The sequence below is a fragment of the Zalophus californianus genome, chromosome 5 (assembly GCF_009762305.2).
Source record: "Zalophus californianus isolate mZalCal1 chromosome 5, mZalCal1.pri.v2, whole genome shotgun sequence".
Lineage (NCBI taxonomy): Eukaryota > Metazoa > Chordata > Mammalia > Carnivora > Otariidae > Zalophus > Zalophus californianus.
The window spans coordinates 6,743,862-6,762,196 of NC_045599.1; the positions used below are offsets into that span (position 1 = coordinate 6,743,862).

The 18,335-nt window shown below is 49.6% G+C and overlaps 1 protein-coding gene across 4 annotated transcripts in view; it reads left to right on the forward strand.

The window, feature by feature from the left end:
- SH3BP5L (SH3 binding domain protein 5 like) overlaps positions 1 to 17,582 on the forward strand; it is a 24,732-nt gene extending 7,150 nt beyond the window's left edge. Inside the window, exons 1-7 of one of the 4 annotated variants that reach the window (XM_027604292.1) lie at positions 4,902 to 5,033; positions 5,704 to 6,316; positions 12,176 to 12,238; positions 12,404 to 12,532; positions 14,034 to 14,195; positions 14,946 to 15,119; positions 15,669 to 17,582. In XM_027604292.1, the coding sequence (XP_027460093.1) occupies positions 6,134 to 6,316; positions 12,176 to 12,238; positions 12,404 to 12,532; positions 14,034 to 14,195; positions 14,946 to 15,119; positions 15,669 to 16,115 (1,158 nt within the window). In that variant the 5' untranslated portion in view covers positions 4,902 to 5,033; positions 5,704 to 6,133 and the 3' untranslated portion in view covers positions 16,116 to 17,582. Of the gene's footprint in view, positions 1 to 4,901; positions 5,034 to 5,115; positions 5,234 to 5,703; positions 6,317 to 12,175; positions 12,239 to 12,403; positions 12,533 to 14,033; positions 14,196 to 14,945; positions 15,120 to 15,668 lie in introns of those variants that run through there. The other 3 variants (XM_027604290.1, XM_027604291.2, XM_027604293.1) reach the window with 3 other exon arrangements.
- The last annotated feature ends 753 nt before the right edge of the window (positions 17,583 to 18,335 follow it).

Genomic DNA, 18,335 nt, shown 5'->3' on the forward strand with positions numbered 1-18,335 from the left:
ATAAAAAAAAAAAAAAAAAAAAAAAAGAACAGTACCTGGTAGAGGGTTAACACTGCATATGTGTTGGCTGTTTTTATTATTTAATGAGATGACAAGTTAAGGGAAAATAATTTATTTCTCAAAAACTCAGCAGGTTTAACAAGGGTAGATATAATTCAGGGATTTTAGTAATATAGGCCGTCCCTTTAACATTTATTAGCAAATTTTACATTATGTATTTCTCAGAGCAAGTTTCCAACCAAATTTTTTAAAAAAGCTTTATTGGAGTATAATAGACACAAAATCTCACATATTGAAATGTACAATTTAAACAGGTGCCTGGTAGCTCACCGTGATCCTATAGTGGTTAGTGCTCTGCGCTGTGAAATGTACAATTTGAAAAGTCCTGACATGTATACACAAATCATATTCTCACTACAATCAAGATAGAGAACACATCCACTACCCACAAGTTTGTGTACCAGCTTGTACTCCCTTGTTTCTCTCCCCTAGGCAACCACTGATCTACTTTCTGTCACTATACATTAGTAAACTATTATGTTTCATTAGGAGATGGTGATATGTATTAAACATTTAACTCAAGGTAGAGAAAAAAAAAATCAAAGAACATAGAAAGGTAGTTAACAACAAAAAAAGTTTTTAAAGATGAAGGTAATTTAGAGTATTTCTGTGAAGAAATTAAAAAAATAAAAGTTACCAATGAAAGCCTGATGGGGTGCCTGGGTGGCTGTCAGTTAAGCGTCCTACTCTTGATTTCAGCTCAGGTCATGATCTCAGGATAGTGAGACTGAGCCCTGCATCATGCTCCACGCTGGGTGTGGAGTCTGCTTAATTCTCTCCCTCTCCCTTTGCCCCTCCCCACCCCCACCACACCCACTCACACTGTCTCTAAAAAAAAAAAATAAAAACAAAAGCTTGAGAAAATTTTACTTCATTGATAAAGAGCTGACTTGTGATACTATCTAGAAACTGATGGTGTTACTGACATCTTTATGTGGCTTTCGTATTTTTACATTTCATTCAGTAACTTAATCAACAAGGGTTGATTTGTTGTTTATCTGCGTGAGGGACTGGAAGGGGGCACACTTGTGGCAGGGAGATCACGGAGACCTGTGCTATCCAATACATTCGCCACTAGCCACATATGGCTACTTAGTAATTTTTAAAGATTTTAAGTAATCTCTACATCCAACGTGGGGCTTGAACTCACAACCCTGAGATTGAGAGTTGCATGCTCCACTGACTGAGCCAGCCAGGCACCCCAACATATGGCTATTTAAACTTAAAAATTTAGTTCAGTTGCACTAGCCACATTTTAAAGTTTCCAGAGTCCTACACATGGCTAGTGAACACCGTATTAGACAGTGCAGATACAGAAATTTCTATCACTGTTGAAAGTTCTATTGGACAGAGTTGATTAAGAAGAGTCTTGAGGTACATTATCTACAATGGAGGTGGGGAAGGTCTAAACTGAAGCAATGGCAATCAAATGGAGAGGAGGGATCTCTAATGATACTTAATGTACTGCAGAGTGAAGACAGGTGGATTCATTTAGGATGTCTTCTATGTTTCTCCCTAGGTAAATGGGTGGATGGTAGAACCATTCACCAACAAAATATACAAGCAGGATTTGGGAAAGGGGATAAAATAATATTTGTACTCAGTGAGAGGTAACCCTTGCAAAGGCCAGTGGTCTCAGAAGCTGCTGGATCTCAGAATGTGATCTGTGGGGAGTCTGGGTGGAGATAGTGTTCCAACAAAGGAATAGTAGCCATGGGTAGGGGCCACAAGGGGTCTCAGAGAAAGCAGGCTGCATGATGCATGAGATGGTCATAGACTAGCATCAGAGCCTGAGAAGTCCTGGCATGCAGGGTAAGGTTTTCAAACATGAGTAGGTCATGAAATCAGTGACATAGGTCTCCACCAGCCTTAAAAAAAAGAAAAAAAAGTATAGAAAATATTAATATGCTTTGCATGTAATTTGAGTAAAGATCTTTTCCTGAAACTTTTGTTATATTTACACAAATACATGTATATTGGGTTATAAGGTAAAACATATTTTTGGGTTGTGGTCCAATTAGTTTGAATGTCACTGATTTATAAAATGAGTACCACAGACTAAGCTACATGCAAACTGGAACAAGTGTCTTTTTCCTCATTACCTAAAATCCTGGCACATAGTAGACACTCAGTGAAGACATAGTATGTGAAGGAATAAATCAACAGGCCAGAGAAGTAAGGGGAAACCCAGGACAAGGGTGACTCAGAAGCTAAAGAAGGATGAGAGAGAATAAATAACCCAGTATCAGATGTCAGTGATTTGGTGATATTCAGAGCATGGATGATGACCTTATGTCTGCAATTTCTGTGGACAGAAGCAGAAGCTAGACTGCAGAAGTAAATGGGAGAGGAGTGGAGACAAATGACAAGGGAGAGACATTTGTTTTGTATTGAAGATGTCAAAGCTGAATATGGTCTGGAAGAGATATAGGAAAGGCATGCTCTAGAACTAATGATTCCATTCATTAGCCATATGTGGTTGCTATTTATTTATTTATTTAAGATTTTATTTATTTATTCGAGAGAGAGAGAATGATAGAGAGAGAGAGAGAGCACATGAGAGGGGGAAGGGTCAGAGGGAGAAGCAGACTCCCTGCTGAGCAGGGAGCCCGATGTGGGACTCGATCCCGGGACTCCAGGATCATGACCTGAGCCGAAGGCAGTCGCTTAACCAACTGAGCCACCCAGGCGCCCTGTGGTTGCTATTTAAATTATAATTTTTTTTAAAAATTTTCTATCATGAGTTGAAATGTCACCTTTTTTTTTTTAAGTTTATTTATTTATTTGTCAGAGAGAGAGCACAAGCAGGGAGAACAGCAGGGAGAACAGCAGGCAGAGCAGCAGAGGGTACAGACTTCCTGCTGAGCAGGGAGCCCGATGCAGGACTTGATCCCAGGACCCTGGGATCATGACCTGAGCCGAAGGTAGACACTTAAGCGACGGAGCCACCCGGGTCTCCCTAGAATTAAATTTTAAAATGCTGTTCCTTAATAATACTAGCTCCATTTCAAGTGCTCTATGGCCACATGTGGCTAGTGGCTACCATATTGCTCAGAGCTGACACAGAACATTTCTATCATTGCAGTAAGTCTATTGGAGTGCTGTTCTAGAAGAAAGTTTTAATTCATCATGTCTGTGCTGGCCTCCATAAAACAAGCCAGTGTACACTGCTCCCAAACTCCTCCTACTTGAAACATTATCCAAATCCAGCAAAAAAAAAAAAAAAAAAAAGGAAAAAAAACTGGAGAAATTACAATCAATAAATGATACTACATTTGGTCTCAGTGAGAGTTAGCCCTAGGAAATGCCGGTGGAGGTATCAGGGAGGCTAGTGAACTTCAGGATGTGATCTAAGAGTAGTCTGGGAAGTACATGTATTCATGATGTCATCCTACCCAATGCAACAAAAACATGTGACAACTAGAAGCTCACCATTGCTAATGACTGAATGCACAGGGAAAAGGACCTGTAGGACAAGGTATAAGGATGAAAGATACTGCAGTAGTGCTGGATAGAAAAGGTTGGGAGAATTCAGGCTAGGTTAGATAGAAGATGGTGGGTAAAGTGGGAGTCATTACAGTGAAATTCCAGTTTTAAAAAATTAAAGTTACTAGCAAAGAACAAATAAATACATTGTTTCTGACTTCTGTATGTAATTTTCCTGGCTACCTTAATAACAAAAAGGAATATGACAGAGGACAGGTGTTATTATCCACAAGATCCTCTACTTAGATGCTTTAACTGTTTCCCCCTTACTCACTGGAGAAGTTACTTCTAGAATTAAAAAAATAAAATTTCCAACTTCGTGGAAAAAAATCTTTTAAATCATTTATTTGTTTTTTAAAAGATTTTATCTATTTATCTGAGAGAGAGACACGATAGAGATAATGAGAGAGAGAGCAGGAAAGGAAGGAGGGAGAAGCAGACTCCCCGCCGAGCAGGGAGCCCAAGGTGGGGCTCAATCCCAGGACCCTGAGATCATGACCTGAGCCGAAGACAGACGCTTAACCGACTGAGCCACCCAGGCGCCCCTTAATCACTTTTAAATGAATATATTTGGCTCTACTTCTTACTTTTTTTTTTTTTTTTGTGGTTATTCTTTTGGTGAGGGAATGGAGGGAGAAAATCCAAAGGAAAGAAAGACTACTCAGTCCATTTGCCTTCTCCACCTCAGGGCAGGTCTTGAGGTGGCTCTGAGTAAGTCAGGTCTTTTGCAAAAATTAAACACGAATTCTCAAGTCTTCCCCTTAAGCCTCGCCTGGCAATACCAAGAAGTGACCACCGGGTCGTTCAGGTCAGGTCCTTTCATTGATATACAAAGCAATACAACAAACTCCTCGCGGGCTTTTAAGCACCGAGTTCAGGTGGCCTAGGGTTCTCACTGGTGTTCACCGGGGAGGAAACGACGTTCTGTGGGAGAGGACCCGGCTCGGCGAGGGGCTGGCGAGGCGCCGCGCCGGGATCACCGTGATGGCCGGAGGCCCCGAGGAGACACATTTACCTATCAGAGCTGTCCGTTTAGCCATCGTTACTAAGGGCACCGCCGACTTCCCGGAGCGAGCAGTTACTGCTGGAAAACGACCTTACGTCCTAACTACGGAGTAGGCTTGTCTCAAGACTCGAGCCACCTCACTGCCTCCGCGTCGAATCCAACAGGCTCACTTCCGGCGCCGCTTCTGACCTCCCGGGCGCAGCCGGAAGTGGCTTTCCGGCAGCCTGCGCGCAGCGCGTAAAGCAAGATGTCAGCGCTCTCTCCGAAGCGATTGTCCAATCTTCGTTTCATTTCTACCACTTCCCTATCCACCAGGGAATCTCGACTTCCATCACCGATCCAATTTTTCTCAGCATAACATGCTCATGTTTCAATTTCATTCAGCTGGGGTGGAAGATGGGCTGGAGGCAATGTACAGCGACGACCATGAGCGCCGTAGGGCACCATTTTGTACGGAAATCAAAGGCCGGGCGGGGACGAGGTACTCGGGAACCCAGACGTGGCCCCGCGGACCAGAGAGCGTGTGGGGAGGGGCGAAAGGGCAGGAGGGCGGTGTTAGCGGATGATGTACTTCCGCTTCCTCTCGGCTGAGTCGCATTTGGTTGGACGGGCTTGTTGCGGGGAGGGAGGGGGAAGGTTGTTTGCAGTGGAGGAGCTCAGTGTACGGGAAGGTAAACTGAGGTAAGGTTCTGTGTCGCGGGGGGCTGGAGACTTTGCGCCCGGCTGTGTAGGAGGACTGGGGGCAGGGTCTTCGGGATTGAGGGTGAGTGTGGGGTTGGAGAAGGGAGGCTCAGACTGTCCGCAGGTTTGGAGAGAGGTGGGGCGGGGCTGGGGGGTTAATAGGTGAATTGCAAAGCTGGGGTCGGGGGTGGGGTGGAGTAGGGGCGGGCGGAAGGAAAGGGAGGGTGGAGAGAGGGTCGGAGCTTAGAGGCAAGTCTGGAAGCGCTGGTCGGGGAGGGGCTGGGACGCGGGAGGTGTAGGACCTCTAGTCCTTGAGGGCTGAGGAAAGTAGTTGCGGTGGGGTCTGCTCAGAATATGGGAGTCTGGAAGGATGAGAGTGGAGTTCTTGAGAGGCTGAAGGTTTGGAAGGGTCTGGTGGCCCAAGTATGTTCTGATGCTGCCCATGTACTTGGCCTTTGTTTCCCGTGCAGCTCCCCAGAGACTGTAATCCCGCAGCCTCGGTTTGGGCCCAGCCTTCTCTCTCCAGCTGCCACCACAGCCTGGAGGCGCCTGCCTCCGCCCTCCCGAATGGTGCTACTCCTCGCAGGCCTCGGCCCAGGATCCAAACCCCCTTTGCCCCCCGCCTCGGAGCGGTTGCTCCGGGTCGCTCCTGGTGGACTCCCCGTGACGGGCAGGGAAGAACTTTTCCACAGACAAGGCTGTAGCTCCAGGAGCCCCACCGACGACTTGAATCTTGGCCTCTAATCCAGTGTGAGGTTATTCCTCTGTCCCCTTTTCCACCCGCCGAGAAGAGAAACCCTTCTTCTTGCTACCCAGAGCCCAGGAAGCCCCAAGCTGGGGCCCTGGTCCCAGCATGTCAGTCCTCTCTTGTGCATAGGGCTGTGCCCTCTCCCCATTAGCATGGCTGAATTCAGGCCGGTTCCGGGGGGGCGGGAGACCCCGCAGGGGGAGCTGCGGTCTGAGGTGGTAGAGGATGAAGTTCCTCGGAGTCCAGTCGCAGAGGAGCCCGGGAGAGGCGGGAGCAACAACAGTGAGGCCAAATTGTCTCCAAGAGAAGAGGAAGAACTGGATCCTCGAATACAGGTGAGAAGACTAAGGGGAAGGGAGAGCCCCGGAGCCCAGATTCCAGTTTTCCTGAAGAGCTCTCAGATGAATGAAGGGACTGGGGCAGGAAAGGAAAGCAAGCTTGTCAGCAAATCATGGCAGTATGGTGGGACAAGTGCTAAAAGAGCTGCGTGTGATGCCAGAGCAGAGAAAGGCCTGCCTGAGTGCCTGGGCTGTGTTCCTAAAGGCTTAGCTGACAGTGAAGCAACAAATTGGCATCAGATGCAGGGCCTCATTTAGTTCAGTGGGGAGTACAACTGTTGTACTCCTTTCTGAATAAGTAAAGGGGCTGTTGGCTCAGAGATGCGATGTGAGAGGGGGTGATTTTGAGATTGGGAGGCAGTTTCAACCCCTCCCCCCGCGCCAGTGCCTCCCCAGGATGTTCACATCTGTAAAGGGTAAGACGTTTCATGTCTTATAATGGCTCAACAGGTGGAGGCCTACAAGGAAATCCAATGTGTTTCGGGAGTTGTATCCGCCATGGTCAGCCCTTAATAATACAAATTCTCAGTTCTGAGGATGCTGGTTGTATCCAGTGAATGGAAAAGCTGATTTATTACCTTGGAGTATTTACCGGCTAGTAGTTGTTAGGATGGGCAAATCTTTGAAGAAGACCTTCAGAGTGAAGAGGACAGACACCATTGCGGATGAGATGCATGGTCGGCCAAGGTGGGATTGTAGTGTTTCCCGGCAATGACTGGGAAAGCTACTTGGGCAGGTGAGGGCAGGAAGTTCTTGTGTGTTGGGGGCTAAGTCTGCTGTAAGGTCTGGCAGCATCTCTAAGATTTTGATGTGTAGGTGACTCACACCCCTTAGGTGAGCAAGAGCATCTCAGGGCTTGCATTCCTGGGCTTGTCTGCCAACAGACCTTTATTAGATTGTTTCTGTGAGTCAAGAAGAAATCAAATCTGATCCTAGTATCCTCCTGCCCTCCTGGTGGGGGTTCCGTGGACATTGGGTTAGGGAAACTGTGTCCATGCTTTCGTTGGAGCTGCGGTGAGCCATTCGTTTACTGGTGTGTCAATAATTTATTTCTGCCACGTCTCATGGGTGTTGCATTGAAAACAGCTCAGTTTCTCCTGCTAATTCTACAGATTTGTCGCCTACCGAGGAAGTAAGTTGTAGTGAAAACCACGTTGGCTGAGACTGAAGCAACCTCCAGCCTCATGATTTGTGATTTTCATGCAAGTTATGTAATCTCTGAGCCTCACCTTCATCTATACAGGAGGGATTGGTCCGGCTGGTATGCACAACTCATCGCTCTGCTCTGACATAGTCCTGATTCTTTTCTGTCACAACTCTTCTGTTTATCTCTTGGTGAAAGTTTGTAGGTAGTACTTTGGGAAAAAGACCCCTATCTGTTCTGCGGGGCGGAGGGCTGTGTGATGCACTTCATACATCTCCTTCCAACGTTCCTTGCTCTGCTCCAGGGGAAAATCTGTGGGTGGATTCTTTGCTCAGTCTCTCCGGCTCCTGTGTGTTTTTCCAGTGCCCACACAGGCAAAGGCTGCAGTGTGAAGAATCACTCTTATGTTGTGCTGTTCAATAGAGTAGCTGTTAGCCGCATGTGGCTATTTAGGTAAGATCAATTAAAATTAAATAGACAAAAATGCAGTTCTCCAGCTGCTGTTGGTATTGCAGAAGTAGAACATTTCCATCATCAGAGTTCTATAGGATGTGCTCTGTGAGGGTCGGAGAGTACCAGGCAGGCATAAGATTTGCCTTGAATCCAGGGACCTTGCAGTGTTACTGGAACGAGAGGGACAGGCAGACCGTAGTCTCTGTTGCTAAACTGGGAGGCACACGGTGGAATGGTATGGGTTATGTAGGGAGGGAAGGTCTCCTAGAGGCCTCCACCTTTGATGGCATCCTCGTGGCTGGGCCAGTGCTCTGTCCTTAGCAGGGCCTTTGCATCTTCTTGCCATGTGGGAGAGGTAGCCTGATGTGAGGGGCACCTCTCACAGAGAAAGCTGGTAGCATTCAACCTTCTGTGATTGGAAGAGATTGGGGCATGTGTCATCTGAGCTCCCTCTTGGGGTTGACAGTGCACAAGACCATGTTATTCTGGTAACTGTGTTTCAGTGCTTTAAATGGATTCTCAGTGTATTTTGTGGGTCTCCACCAACAGATCTGTCATAATCCACCAGCAGGTTTTAAAAACATCCATTCCTGAGCCATACCCAGACATGTGAATTCTGGTCTTGGTGGGGTGAGAAGTGGATCTAACTTGCAGCCTACACGTCTCTACTAAGCCAGGGATATCCCACAGGCTAGGGACTCGGTTCACATTATTTTCTGAAACTCCCAGAAATTGTTGCTCTTAAGGCAAGGCTCTTACTCATGTGGGAAATAGGGTTTCTTGGCAGGCAGTTCGTGTCCCTGTTGTCTGGTGGGATGCCTCTGGAAGTTGGAGGGAAGCCAGCTGGAGGCCAGCTCTAGGCCTCCCTGGAGTGTGCTATCCCCCCAGGGAAGGCCACTGGCTTAGTCTCCATGTCTTGACCTCAGCATAGTTCTCTGAGGCCTTCAGGCTGGTCCTCAGCTTTCTGAGAGGGTCCCAATGGAGTGGAAAAATGAAGGAGGGTGGTGCTAGGATGCATCTGCATCTCTTCCCCTGTGACTTTCTCAGTTCCTTTTGTGATGGGCGCATTCATCCTCAGGTGAGTGGATATAGTCACTTACCTCCACCGTAGACTCTTCAGAGTGACTTTGCAATCTCTTCATCCTTATCCAGAGTATCAGGTTATCTCTCACAGGACAGTCATAGTTCCCTTATTTCTCAGTCCTTGGGCCATGCATCACTCTGGCCCTGCATCACCATGGGTTTGTGTCTTTTAATGGCCTGCACAAGGTGGGCAGGAGCATCTGTCAGCTGAGCACCCATGCCTTTGACTCAGTGGCCTGGCATCTTTGGAATGCGCCTGGTGTGCCCCAGGAAGGTCACCCTCCCTGCTGGTTGCAGGCTCACTGATGGATGATGCATGCTGACTCAGACTTCATTGTGTTCAAATTCTGTTTCAGCCGGGTGCCTGGAGTCCCTGGTGGAGCAGGCCAAATGGAATGTGTTGCCAACTTCCCAAAACAGAGCCCTGAGTGCTCGTTGGCTTCCCACTCAGCCTTGCCCTGGGTCTGCCCCAGCCTGGTTGTCCACCCTGCTCTCTAGCCTATTCTATTCCCCAGTCTCCTGGTCCTGTTAGTAAGAGCTTTGCGACTGGGTGGTGGACCTCATCATCAAGAGATTTTAGTTGCTGGAAGTGCTGTGTGGGCGCAAGTTCCCTTACAGAAAGATGTGCCCACTCCTGCCCTTTGCCGATAGCAGGAGCCCTTCACATCCTTTTTCCAGTGGGGATGATTTATGTAGAGCCATTCGTTCCTGTGATGACCTTGTTAGGATCCGGGAGCACTTTTGGCCATGGAACTGAGTAGAATCCAGTCTTGGACCTTGGTTTGCCCGTGGGAATGTTGCAGGATGGCCTTTACTGACCCCCTCTTCTCCTCTAGAATCAGTTTATTGCCTCCTGAGGCATGCATGTCTTTTTCCTACCAGGACTGTGGTTTTTCTAGGTGATTGTACTCCTGTCTTCTCGAGACATCCATCCAAGAATGTCCTTAGTCCTGGGATGGTGGTTACAATAGCAGGAAAGCAAGATTCCTCATCAGGTCCCAGATCCAGTTTCAATTCTGCCCCTGATTCCCTGCTTCATTGTTTCTTACCTAGCAAATTTGAATGAGCTGAGAAAGAATATTCTTGCAGGAGCTGCTGAAAGCACCGTTACCTCTTCTCCCAGATAGTCTGAAACATGCTGTGGGCCTAATTAAGCCAGAGGAGACTAGGCTTACAGTGGGAGAGGTTGCCTCTCATCCTAACAGGAACTGCCTTTTTTTGAGGGCCCTTGGGGAGATTCCATCAACTGAAGGTGATGTCTTGGGTAGGAAGGCTCTGTGAAACTTAGAGCTCTGTGTGTCTGGTGGTGCTGGCTCTGCCCCTGGGCCTCTTCTGGGGTCCTTGGAGCCATGTCATCTGCTTATGGTTCCACAGTGTTTTGTTGTGATCTTATGGTCACTGGGTTGTGTGACTAATGTGCACCAACTTCTAGACCCACAGTGTCCAGTGTGGGAGCCATATGCCGTTGGTCAAGTTGAGATGTGCCCTAAGGGTCGAATGCACGAGGATTTCAAAGGCATATGTTAAAAGGAATGTAAAAATGTTTTATAATTTGTGTTGTTAACATGTTAAAATTATAATATTTTGGATATTTGGGTTAAATGGAATGTATTCTTAACAATTTAACCTGTTTGCTTTTGCATTTTTTTAAATGGTTGCCAGAAAACTAAAAATTCAATGTGGGGCTCACATATTTTTGTTGGACTGTTCTGCTCTGGAAAATTTAGAGCCAAATTTATGGCCTTCTTTGAGGCAGGGTCTGCATTGTTATAGGCACTCATATTTCCGTATCCTTGTTCCTGGTTCTGTTAAATGTTTCTTCCTTTCACTGTAATTTGGGCGTACAACTTGGTTTCCTGGATTCTTATTTGCTGACTCAAACCTTTTAGGGCTTGAGGAAAGGCATAGAAATAAAAAGACTAAAAGAGGGTCATATACTGGATTGTTGGAAGGGCCAGATGAGGTGTGTGGGAGCCAGTGATGGCAGCATCGCTCACTGCCAAGCGCAGGTCAGGTCTGGGTCATGGGCAGCAAGCAGGCACAGGCTGGGTTCCACTGTCCTGTCCAGGGGTTGCAAGGCTCCTGGGAGAGAATCCCATAGCTGAGTGTCAGGTATTTCACCGGGCATTGCTCCTCCTCAGGAGTGTCCTTGGCAGGGTGGACTCAGGACTTCTCCCTGAGGTTCTCCCTCGCTGCCACAGAATCTGTTGTGTGAGGACCTGGGGTCTTGTCAGCCCACTGCCGAAGCAGGCCCAGAAGCCTCTTGAGCCATGTGATCTTCCGTAATCTTGACCTTAATTGTCTCTCAGACCCTCATGAGTCTATGTCCTGCATTTGTCTGGTATCTGCCCTGTCCTCTCCCTCCTGGAATACTGCAGACAGCCTCCACTTTTGTCTCCCTGGCCCTTGTAAACTTCCCTCATATTGCTCAGATCTGCCTTCCTAAACCACAGACCAGGTGGTGCCACGCTCTGGGAAAAGTTGTGGTCTCCTTTCTCTGTGCCCCAGCCTTTCTGGCTTCTTACCTGACAAGCTGCGCACCTGCCCTCCTTCTGATTCTTGGCGCCTCTCCATCACTGGTGCTTTTCTATGTACCCATCAAGGCCCCGCCTAGGAGCAAGTACTCTGAGCGTCCTGCCCAGGCAAGGTGACCCTGCTGCCCACACCATGCCCGCCTCTTACAGCTGCTCACACTGACGAGGGCCTGCTGCTTACTTATAGGGCTGTGAGGGGCCACCTCTTTGTTTCCTAAATTCTGGGGTCTCCTGATGCTGAGCTGTGATGAGTATGTAGTAAATGTGTGATGAGTGAGTAGCTAGGGGTAGTGTTCTCTGCCAGGAAACAGAGACTTTTAGCTCCGAGGAGACTCCTCCTGGCTGGAGTACAAAGAGAAGGTGGCATGGTCTGATGGAGAGAGGGCAGGCTTGCTGCCACTTTGCTGATGGCATATGTGTCTTCCATTTTCTGAATGTCGATTTCCTCATTGTTACGGTGGGGGTTTAATGACCTGTTGCAGAGGTGGAGTTGTGAGGATTGCAGGAGCCATCCCACAGAGCCTCATGCATCTCTTCCCTTCTCTAGTCGGCAGACTTTCCCTACTTGCATTGCACTCCCACTCCATGTGGTTCACATGAGGCTACTTTCCACTGCTGTAATTTTTTGCCCATCTTTGGCAGGAAGAACTAGAGCACCTGAACCAGGCCAGCGAGGAGATCAACCAGGTGGAGCTGCAGCTGGATGTGAGTGTTGCTCCTTTTCCTCACACCCTTGGGCTGGTCTCGGAGGTGTCTCCTTCTCTCCCTGTTCAATATGGTGGCAGGGGAGGGGGCATGTATGAAAAACAAGAGGGGCTGGGACCCACCCACATGCCTTCCCTCTGCCCTGTGTCCCTGTCCCTCTGCCAGGAGGCCAGGACCACCTATCGGAGGATCCTGCAGGAGTCTGCAAGGAAGCTCAACACGCAGGGTTCCCACTTGGGGAGCTGCATCGAGAAGGCCCGGCCTTACTATGAGGCTCGGCGTCTTGCTAAGGAGGTATGGCCAGCTGAAGTGCATTGCAGAATGGCCACATGCAGAGCCTGGCCCTGGACTCTTCTGTCTCTGTGTGGAGTGGAAGACAGAACAGTTTCTCATTTCCTTTTTCTTTTATGTCTCTTCCCTTTGGTTCATGTCTCTTTTCTTTGCTCATCCCTCCATTCCTTTACCCTTTTCCTCCCCTCTCTCTTTTTTTTTTAAAGCACAAATACTGTGGGTTCATTATTGGGAGACTGTAATGTAACTGTAGCTATAAAACAAGAAGAAAACCAAAATCACCCCAAATCCTACCGTGTGCATGTTTCATGTTTTTTGTACCTAGGATCTGTTTTGGTCAAGTATGGTTAGGTGGCAGACATAGAGACAGCTGCCTTGAAAGAAGAGTTTATTACTTAACATTTCCAAGAAGAAAGGGCATGCCATAGCACGTAGGGGACAGAAGGCACGTGAGGAAAGCTTGGCTCAGAGCCTTCATTGTGCTTATAATGGGAAGGAATGGGTAGGGCAGGATAGGCAACATGGAGCAAATTTAGAATTAGATAGCTTGAATAAATGCGGGCTCTGGGCTAGAGCGGTGGTTTCTATGTTTTGGTACCTGGTCCAGGGGTAACATAGGGCAGGGGAAATACTGGCATGGGGTGTGAGAGTTAGATAAAGGGGGTGGTGGGATTTGGATTGGTTGGTGTGCATTTGAGAAGTGTGCTCATAGAGGAGTTTACTGTTTTTAGGACTTAGCTAGCCCTAGGAGGGCTGCAAGGCCCCCAAAGATGTCAAAGCACCATGAAATATAGAAAATAAAATACATAGTTAATACAGCACGGATAACCCCTTAATTTTTTTTTGTATATATTTTGCCAAAATGAGATGACCTGGTATGTGTTATTTTTATTCCTTTATTTTATTTATATTATGACATGGTTCCATGTCAATAAATACACATCCATGCTGTCATTTTTAAGACCTGCCTAATATTTCCTTACATTATTATTATTATTCATTTAATTAGTTCCCTCTAACTGAAAACTTGGGTTGGTTTCCATTGTTTTGTTTGGTAAGTATGGCTGTGATGAGTATCTCTGAGCACTTGTCTTCCTTCAGCTTACCTACTGGACTGGAGTTGATGAAATCACGGGCGTGCTTTCTTTAAGACTTGGTCCCTGTCGCTAACCACCTTGCAACTAAAGTGGTGGGGATTTTTCTTTGTTCTCCCTAAGATGAAAAACGCCAGTGGCCTTTGTAAGTGCTGATTTCACACACTCACCCTCTAGTGGCAGTATCGTTTTCCAGTCTTTGTTTCTACATTTATTTCTTTTAAGTCCTATCCTTACAAAATATTCTTTATAGAATGTTATTTTTTTGGCACTTACGCTCAGTGCAGTTTGGGCAGTGAAGCTGACGTTGCATTGGGCCTTCTCCTCCTGTCTTCATCCTCTTAAGATGGGTCTCCACAGGCGGGCAGGGGTCCTTGGGGCTCCCCATCCTGATGGCCCGCTCTTCCCAGGCCCAGCAAGAGACCCAGAAGGCAGCGCTGCGGTACGAGCGGGCTGTGAGCATGCACAATGCTGCCCGGGAGATGGTGTTTGTGGCTGAGCAGGGTGTCATGGCCGACAAGAACCGGCTGGACCCCACGTGGCAGGAGATGCTCAACCACGCCACCTGCAAGGTGAGCCAGGCAGTGCCAGCAGGTCTCCTCAGGTTCGGCTACTTCCTTTGCTCTCCTTTCATCCCATCGCCCTCCTGCCTCCTGTCTCTCTTCTCCACTCCAGACTTGCCTCAGCTTTGATTCTGTTTGAGGTGAAACCTCTTCCTTGCTCTGTGCCCTGGTTGGGCTTTGCCAGTGTACCTTGTGAAGTGTAATTTGTGTATCATTTCTCAGCTACTCAAAGGAGTGTGGGGAGTGGGAGGAGTACTGCTATCAGCTGCAGTCTGCCACCTTCACCTTGTATAGACGTTAGTCCATTGGGGTCGTTAAAACAAAATAATGTAGACTGGGTGGCTTAAGCGGCAGTTTATTTCTCACAGTTGTGCAGGCTAGGAAGTCCAAGCTCAGGTGCAGGCCGGTTTGGTATCTGGTGGCGAGGGCCTGCTTCCTGCTTCCTAGACAGCTGGCGGTCTTCTCACTGTGTCCTCATGAGGTAGATGGGGTACATGGGAGCTCTCCAGGACCTCTTTTATGAGGGCACTAATCCCATTGAGACTGCCCCCCCCCCCCCACATAACCTGATCACCTCTCAGAGGGCCCACATCCAATGCCATCACCTCAGGGGTTAGGATTTCAAATAGGAATTTTGGGGGGATACAAACATTTAGTCTCTAGTAGCAAATGCGAGCTCCTGAAGGATGGTCATGTCTCGAGGGGCAAAAGCCCGGCTCCTCAGTCAGTGATGTATGTCCTCTGCCCCATCTGGGCCAGGTGAATGAAGCAGAGGAGGAGCGGCTTCGTGGTGAGCGGGAGCATCAGCGGGTGACTCGGCTGTGCCAGCAGGCTGAAGCTCGGGTCCAAGCCCTGCAGAAGACGCTCCGGCGGGCCATTGGAAAGAGCCGCCCCTACTTTGAGCTCAAGGCCCAGTTCAGCCAGATTCTGGAGGTAGGGGAGTAGTGGGAGAGGGGGAGGGTATGTGAACCAGGCAGGAAGGGGGCAGGGATGGAGAGTGAGGGCAATTCAAGGGATACCTCTCTGGGCCATCTGCCAGACCAATGTGGTGGGACAGGTGCTTGGAATGACCCACAGGAGTGGGAGTTGGGCTTGGAGAATAGGTACCGGCGGAGAATGGAGTCAAAAGGAGGTAAATGAGAAAAAGTGGGAATCAGAAAACCAGGGAGAATGGGGATAAGGAACTGGCCAGCCAGGGAAAGGGAACAGTGGGGAGAGGAGGAGTGGGTGGGAATGAAGACCTGGGGGGAAGGTCTTAGAGGTCAGGCTTAGGTGAGGAGCAGGGCAGGATGGCTGGGGAAGAGGAATCAAAGAGGAGGAGTGAGGGGGAGCTGGGCTGGGCAGGGTGGAGCACTGCAGGTTTGTGTTGGGTGGTCTGGGAAAGGAGGCACTGTGCAGAGTGCTAGCGGGGCTGAAGGGACTCAGCTCCAGGAACCATGGAGTTGCCCGTTGGATCACCTCACTCTGTTCCTCTTTCTGCAGGAGCACAAGGCCAAGGTGACAGAGCTGGAGCAGCAGGTGGCCCAGGCCAAGACTCGCTATTCAGTTGCCCTGCGCAACCTGGAGCAGATCAGCGAGCAGATTCATGCCCGGCGCCGGGGCCAGCCCCCTCATGGCCCAGGCCAGCGGCGCTCCTCCCCCGTGGGGGCAGAGGCTGGGCCTGATGGTGGGGAGGATGGGGACAGTGGGATCATTGAGGGGGCTGAAGGTGGGGGCCTGGAGGAGGGCAGTAGCCTGGGGCCTGGGCCTGCCCCAGACACAGACACGCTTAGCCTGCTGAGCCTGCGCACGGTGGCCTCGGACCTGCAGAAGTGTGACTCTGTGGAGCACCTGCGGGGCCTCTCAGACCACACCAGTCTGGATGGTCAGGACCTGGGCTCCCGGAGCGGGGGCCGTGGGGGCCGCCACCAGCGCAGCATCAGCCTGTAGTCCATGCTCAGGGTGGCTTGTTCCTCTTTACCACCACTGGCCCATGTAGGGCCAGACAGGCTCCAAGCTACCTCTCCTCAGGTCCTTGCTTCCCTTGGAGAGGTCAGGCCGGCCCTTGTCTCTGGTGGATTTCTCCCTGTCCCTGCCCTCCCAGCTCCCTCCTTGCAGGTGGCAGCTCTCTTTGCCTTACCCCTTCAGAAGGCTTCTCTCTGGCTCTCACGTTTGCCCTCTCCCTGCTAGCTCCTCATGGTCTGATGCCGTTTCCTGCCCCCTTTCTGCTTTCCTTCCATCTGTCTGGCTTTCCCCTCAGGGAACTTAGTCTGGAGGCACAGGGAAGCCCATCAGAGAAGGTGGGTGTGGGACCTGAGTCCTGGCATCTTGGGCCCCTAGCTCGAGGAAATAGGTGTCCCTTCCACCTCCCCATCTCCCGAGGGGGTCTAGGGATGCTACAGAGCTCTTCTGGCAGCCCTGTGCCCTAGGCCTCTGTCCCAGCCTGCCCATCAGGAAGTTGTAAAATGCACTGTAGGACTGTGTGCCTCTGGAAAACATACCGATCCGTACAGTGCTCCCTCGTCATGACCTAAGCCACTTTGCTGTGTCCTGCAAAGCAGGACTGGAAGGGTACCAGTGTCAGAGAAGGTGAAACGCAACCCCACTGTCAACAAAGAGGACACCACCCACTCCAAATAGGCCCCCATGTGCATGGTGTTTCCGCCAGCTGGCCTGGGCCATTAACATTGCTAAGGTGCTAGTGGGTCTCTAACAGGGTCCGTGTTGGGAATTGGACATGTAATGAGGTCCTGATGGTTGAGGCCCTCGCCATTCCTGCTGCAGAGTTGGGTTTACTTTTTCTGGGTAGAGGATGTTGAGCTGAATCTCAGCACCCTCCTGCAGGGTGGAGTTAGGGAATTTGGTGCTCAGTTGCTCTCCCTCTCTCTTTCCCAAACCAAACAATAGCTACTCCAGGATCCCTAGGGGGAAATGCTCAAGTTTGGCTGCAGAGCCTTCTCTGACGCCGGGAGGGGTTGCCCTGGGAGAGGGGATCCCTCCTCCATGGGGAGCAGTTCTGGGTGTTTGGTGGTGCTCCAGGCTATATGGGGGGAAGGGTGGGGAAGCCACGCTAGATCTGGGTGCCTTGGGAGAACGGGTCCTTCCTCCTTTCCCACCCTAAGAGGTCTGAGAGCTGGACTCTGGGCAGGATAGCTTGTGCCTAGGCCATTGTGCTGCTGCCATCACCTGGGAGGAGTGGGCTTTCACATGGAGGGTGTCTCCCTGTGCTAAGGTGGTCACTATGAAAACCACTGGGTTTGAGGTGGCCATGGTGGAGGGAAGAAAAGGAGGGAGGGCGTGGGCCTGCGTGTGTGCATGGGCTGGGGGAGTGTGTGTGTGTGAGAGTGTGAGTGTGAGAGAGAGAGAAAAGGGTATGCCCCTGATTTTATTTAAATAAAATAGTTTATGTAACAGTAACGTTTGCTGTCCCTGTCAGGGGAGGGAGGAAGAGAAGGGCGGAGTGTGTGTGGGGGGTCTCTTTTGCTGGGGGAGTCAGGGCAGGGGAGATGGCCCCTCCTCCCACCTGCCAGGCAAGGAGTGGTCTGCAGGGTGGGGAGGACATTGTCAGCCACTGGTGGTCTAGAAAAGATGAGGGTGCCAATCCTGCGTGTGTCGATGTAGGCATGAGGGAAGGGGAGGGACGAAAGTAGGGTTGTAGGAGACTTAAACTTCAGATAGAATTTTTGCCTCCTGCGATGTTTGGGACATACTTATACTAAGTTTTTTTGTTTATCTAAAATTTAATATAGATGAAAGGTGACACTCAAATCATTACTTGACTTGTGGGGTGCAAAGGATTTGAGTGTGTTTGGACCCACATCCTGTGAAATATCTAGTGGAATCAGGTGGGGGAGGGATGAGAACTTCAGGAGCCGTGGATGTGTGAGTGAAAGCTTTGGATTGAGCACCATCAGCCTCAGCCCCAGAGGTGTGCTTATATTTCGAGCCAGGTGAGGAGAGGGTCAGCCAAGGGCTGGAGAAGGCACTGCAGGAAGGAGGGCAGGAGACCCACTGGAAACTTGATGGGGAATGGGTGTCCTGAAGACCCTTGGGCAGAGTGAAGGCCAGAAGTTGGGATGGAAGGGCAGAGCAGTGCCCCTGGTGATTTCAGACGGCAGATGGGCCATCGGGAGCCACTGTGTTCTGAACATGCACTGCAGGTACTGTCTA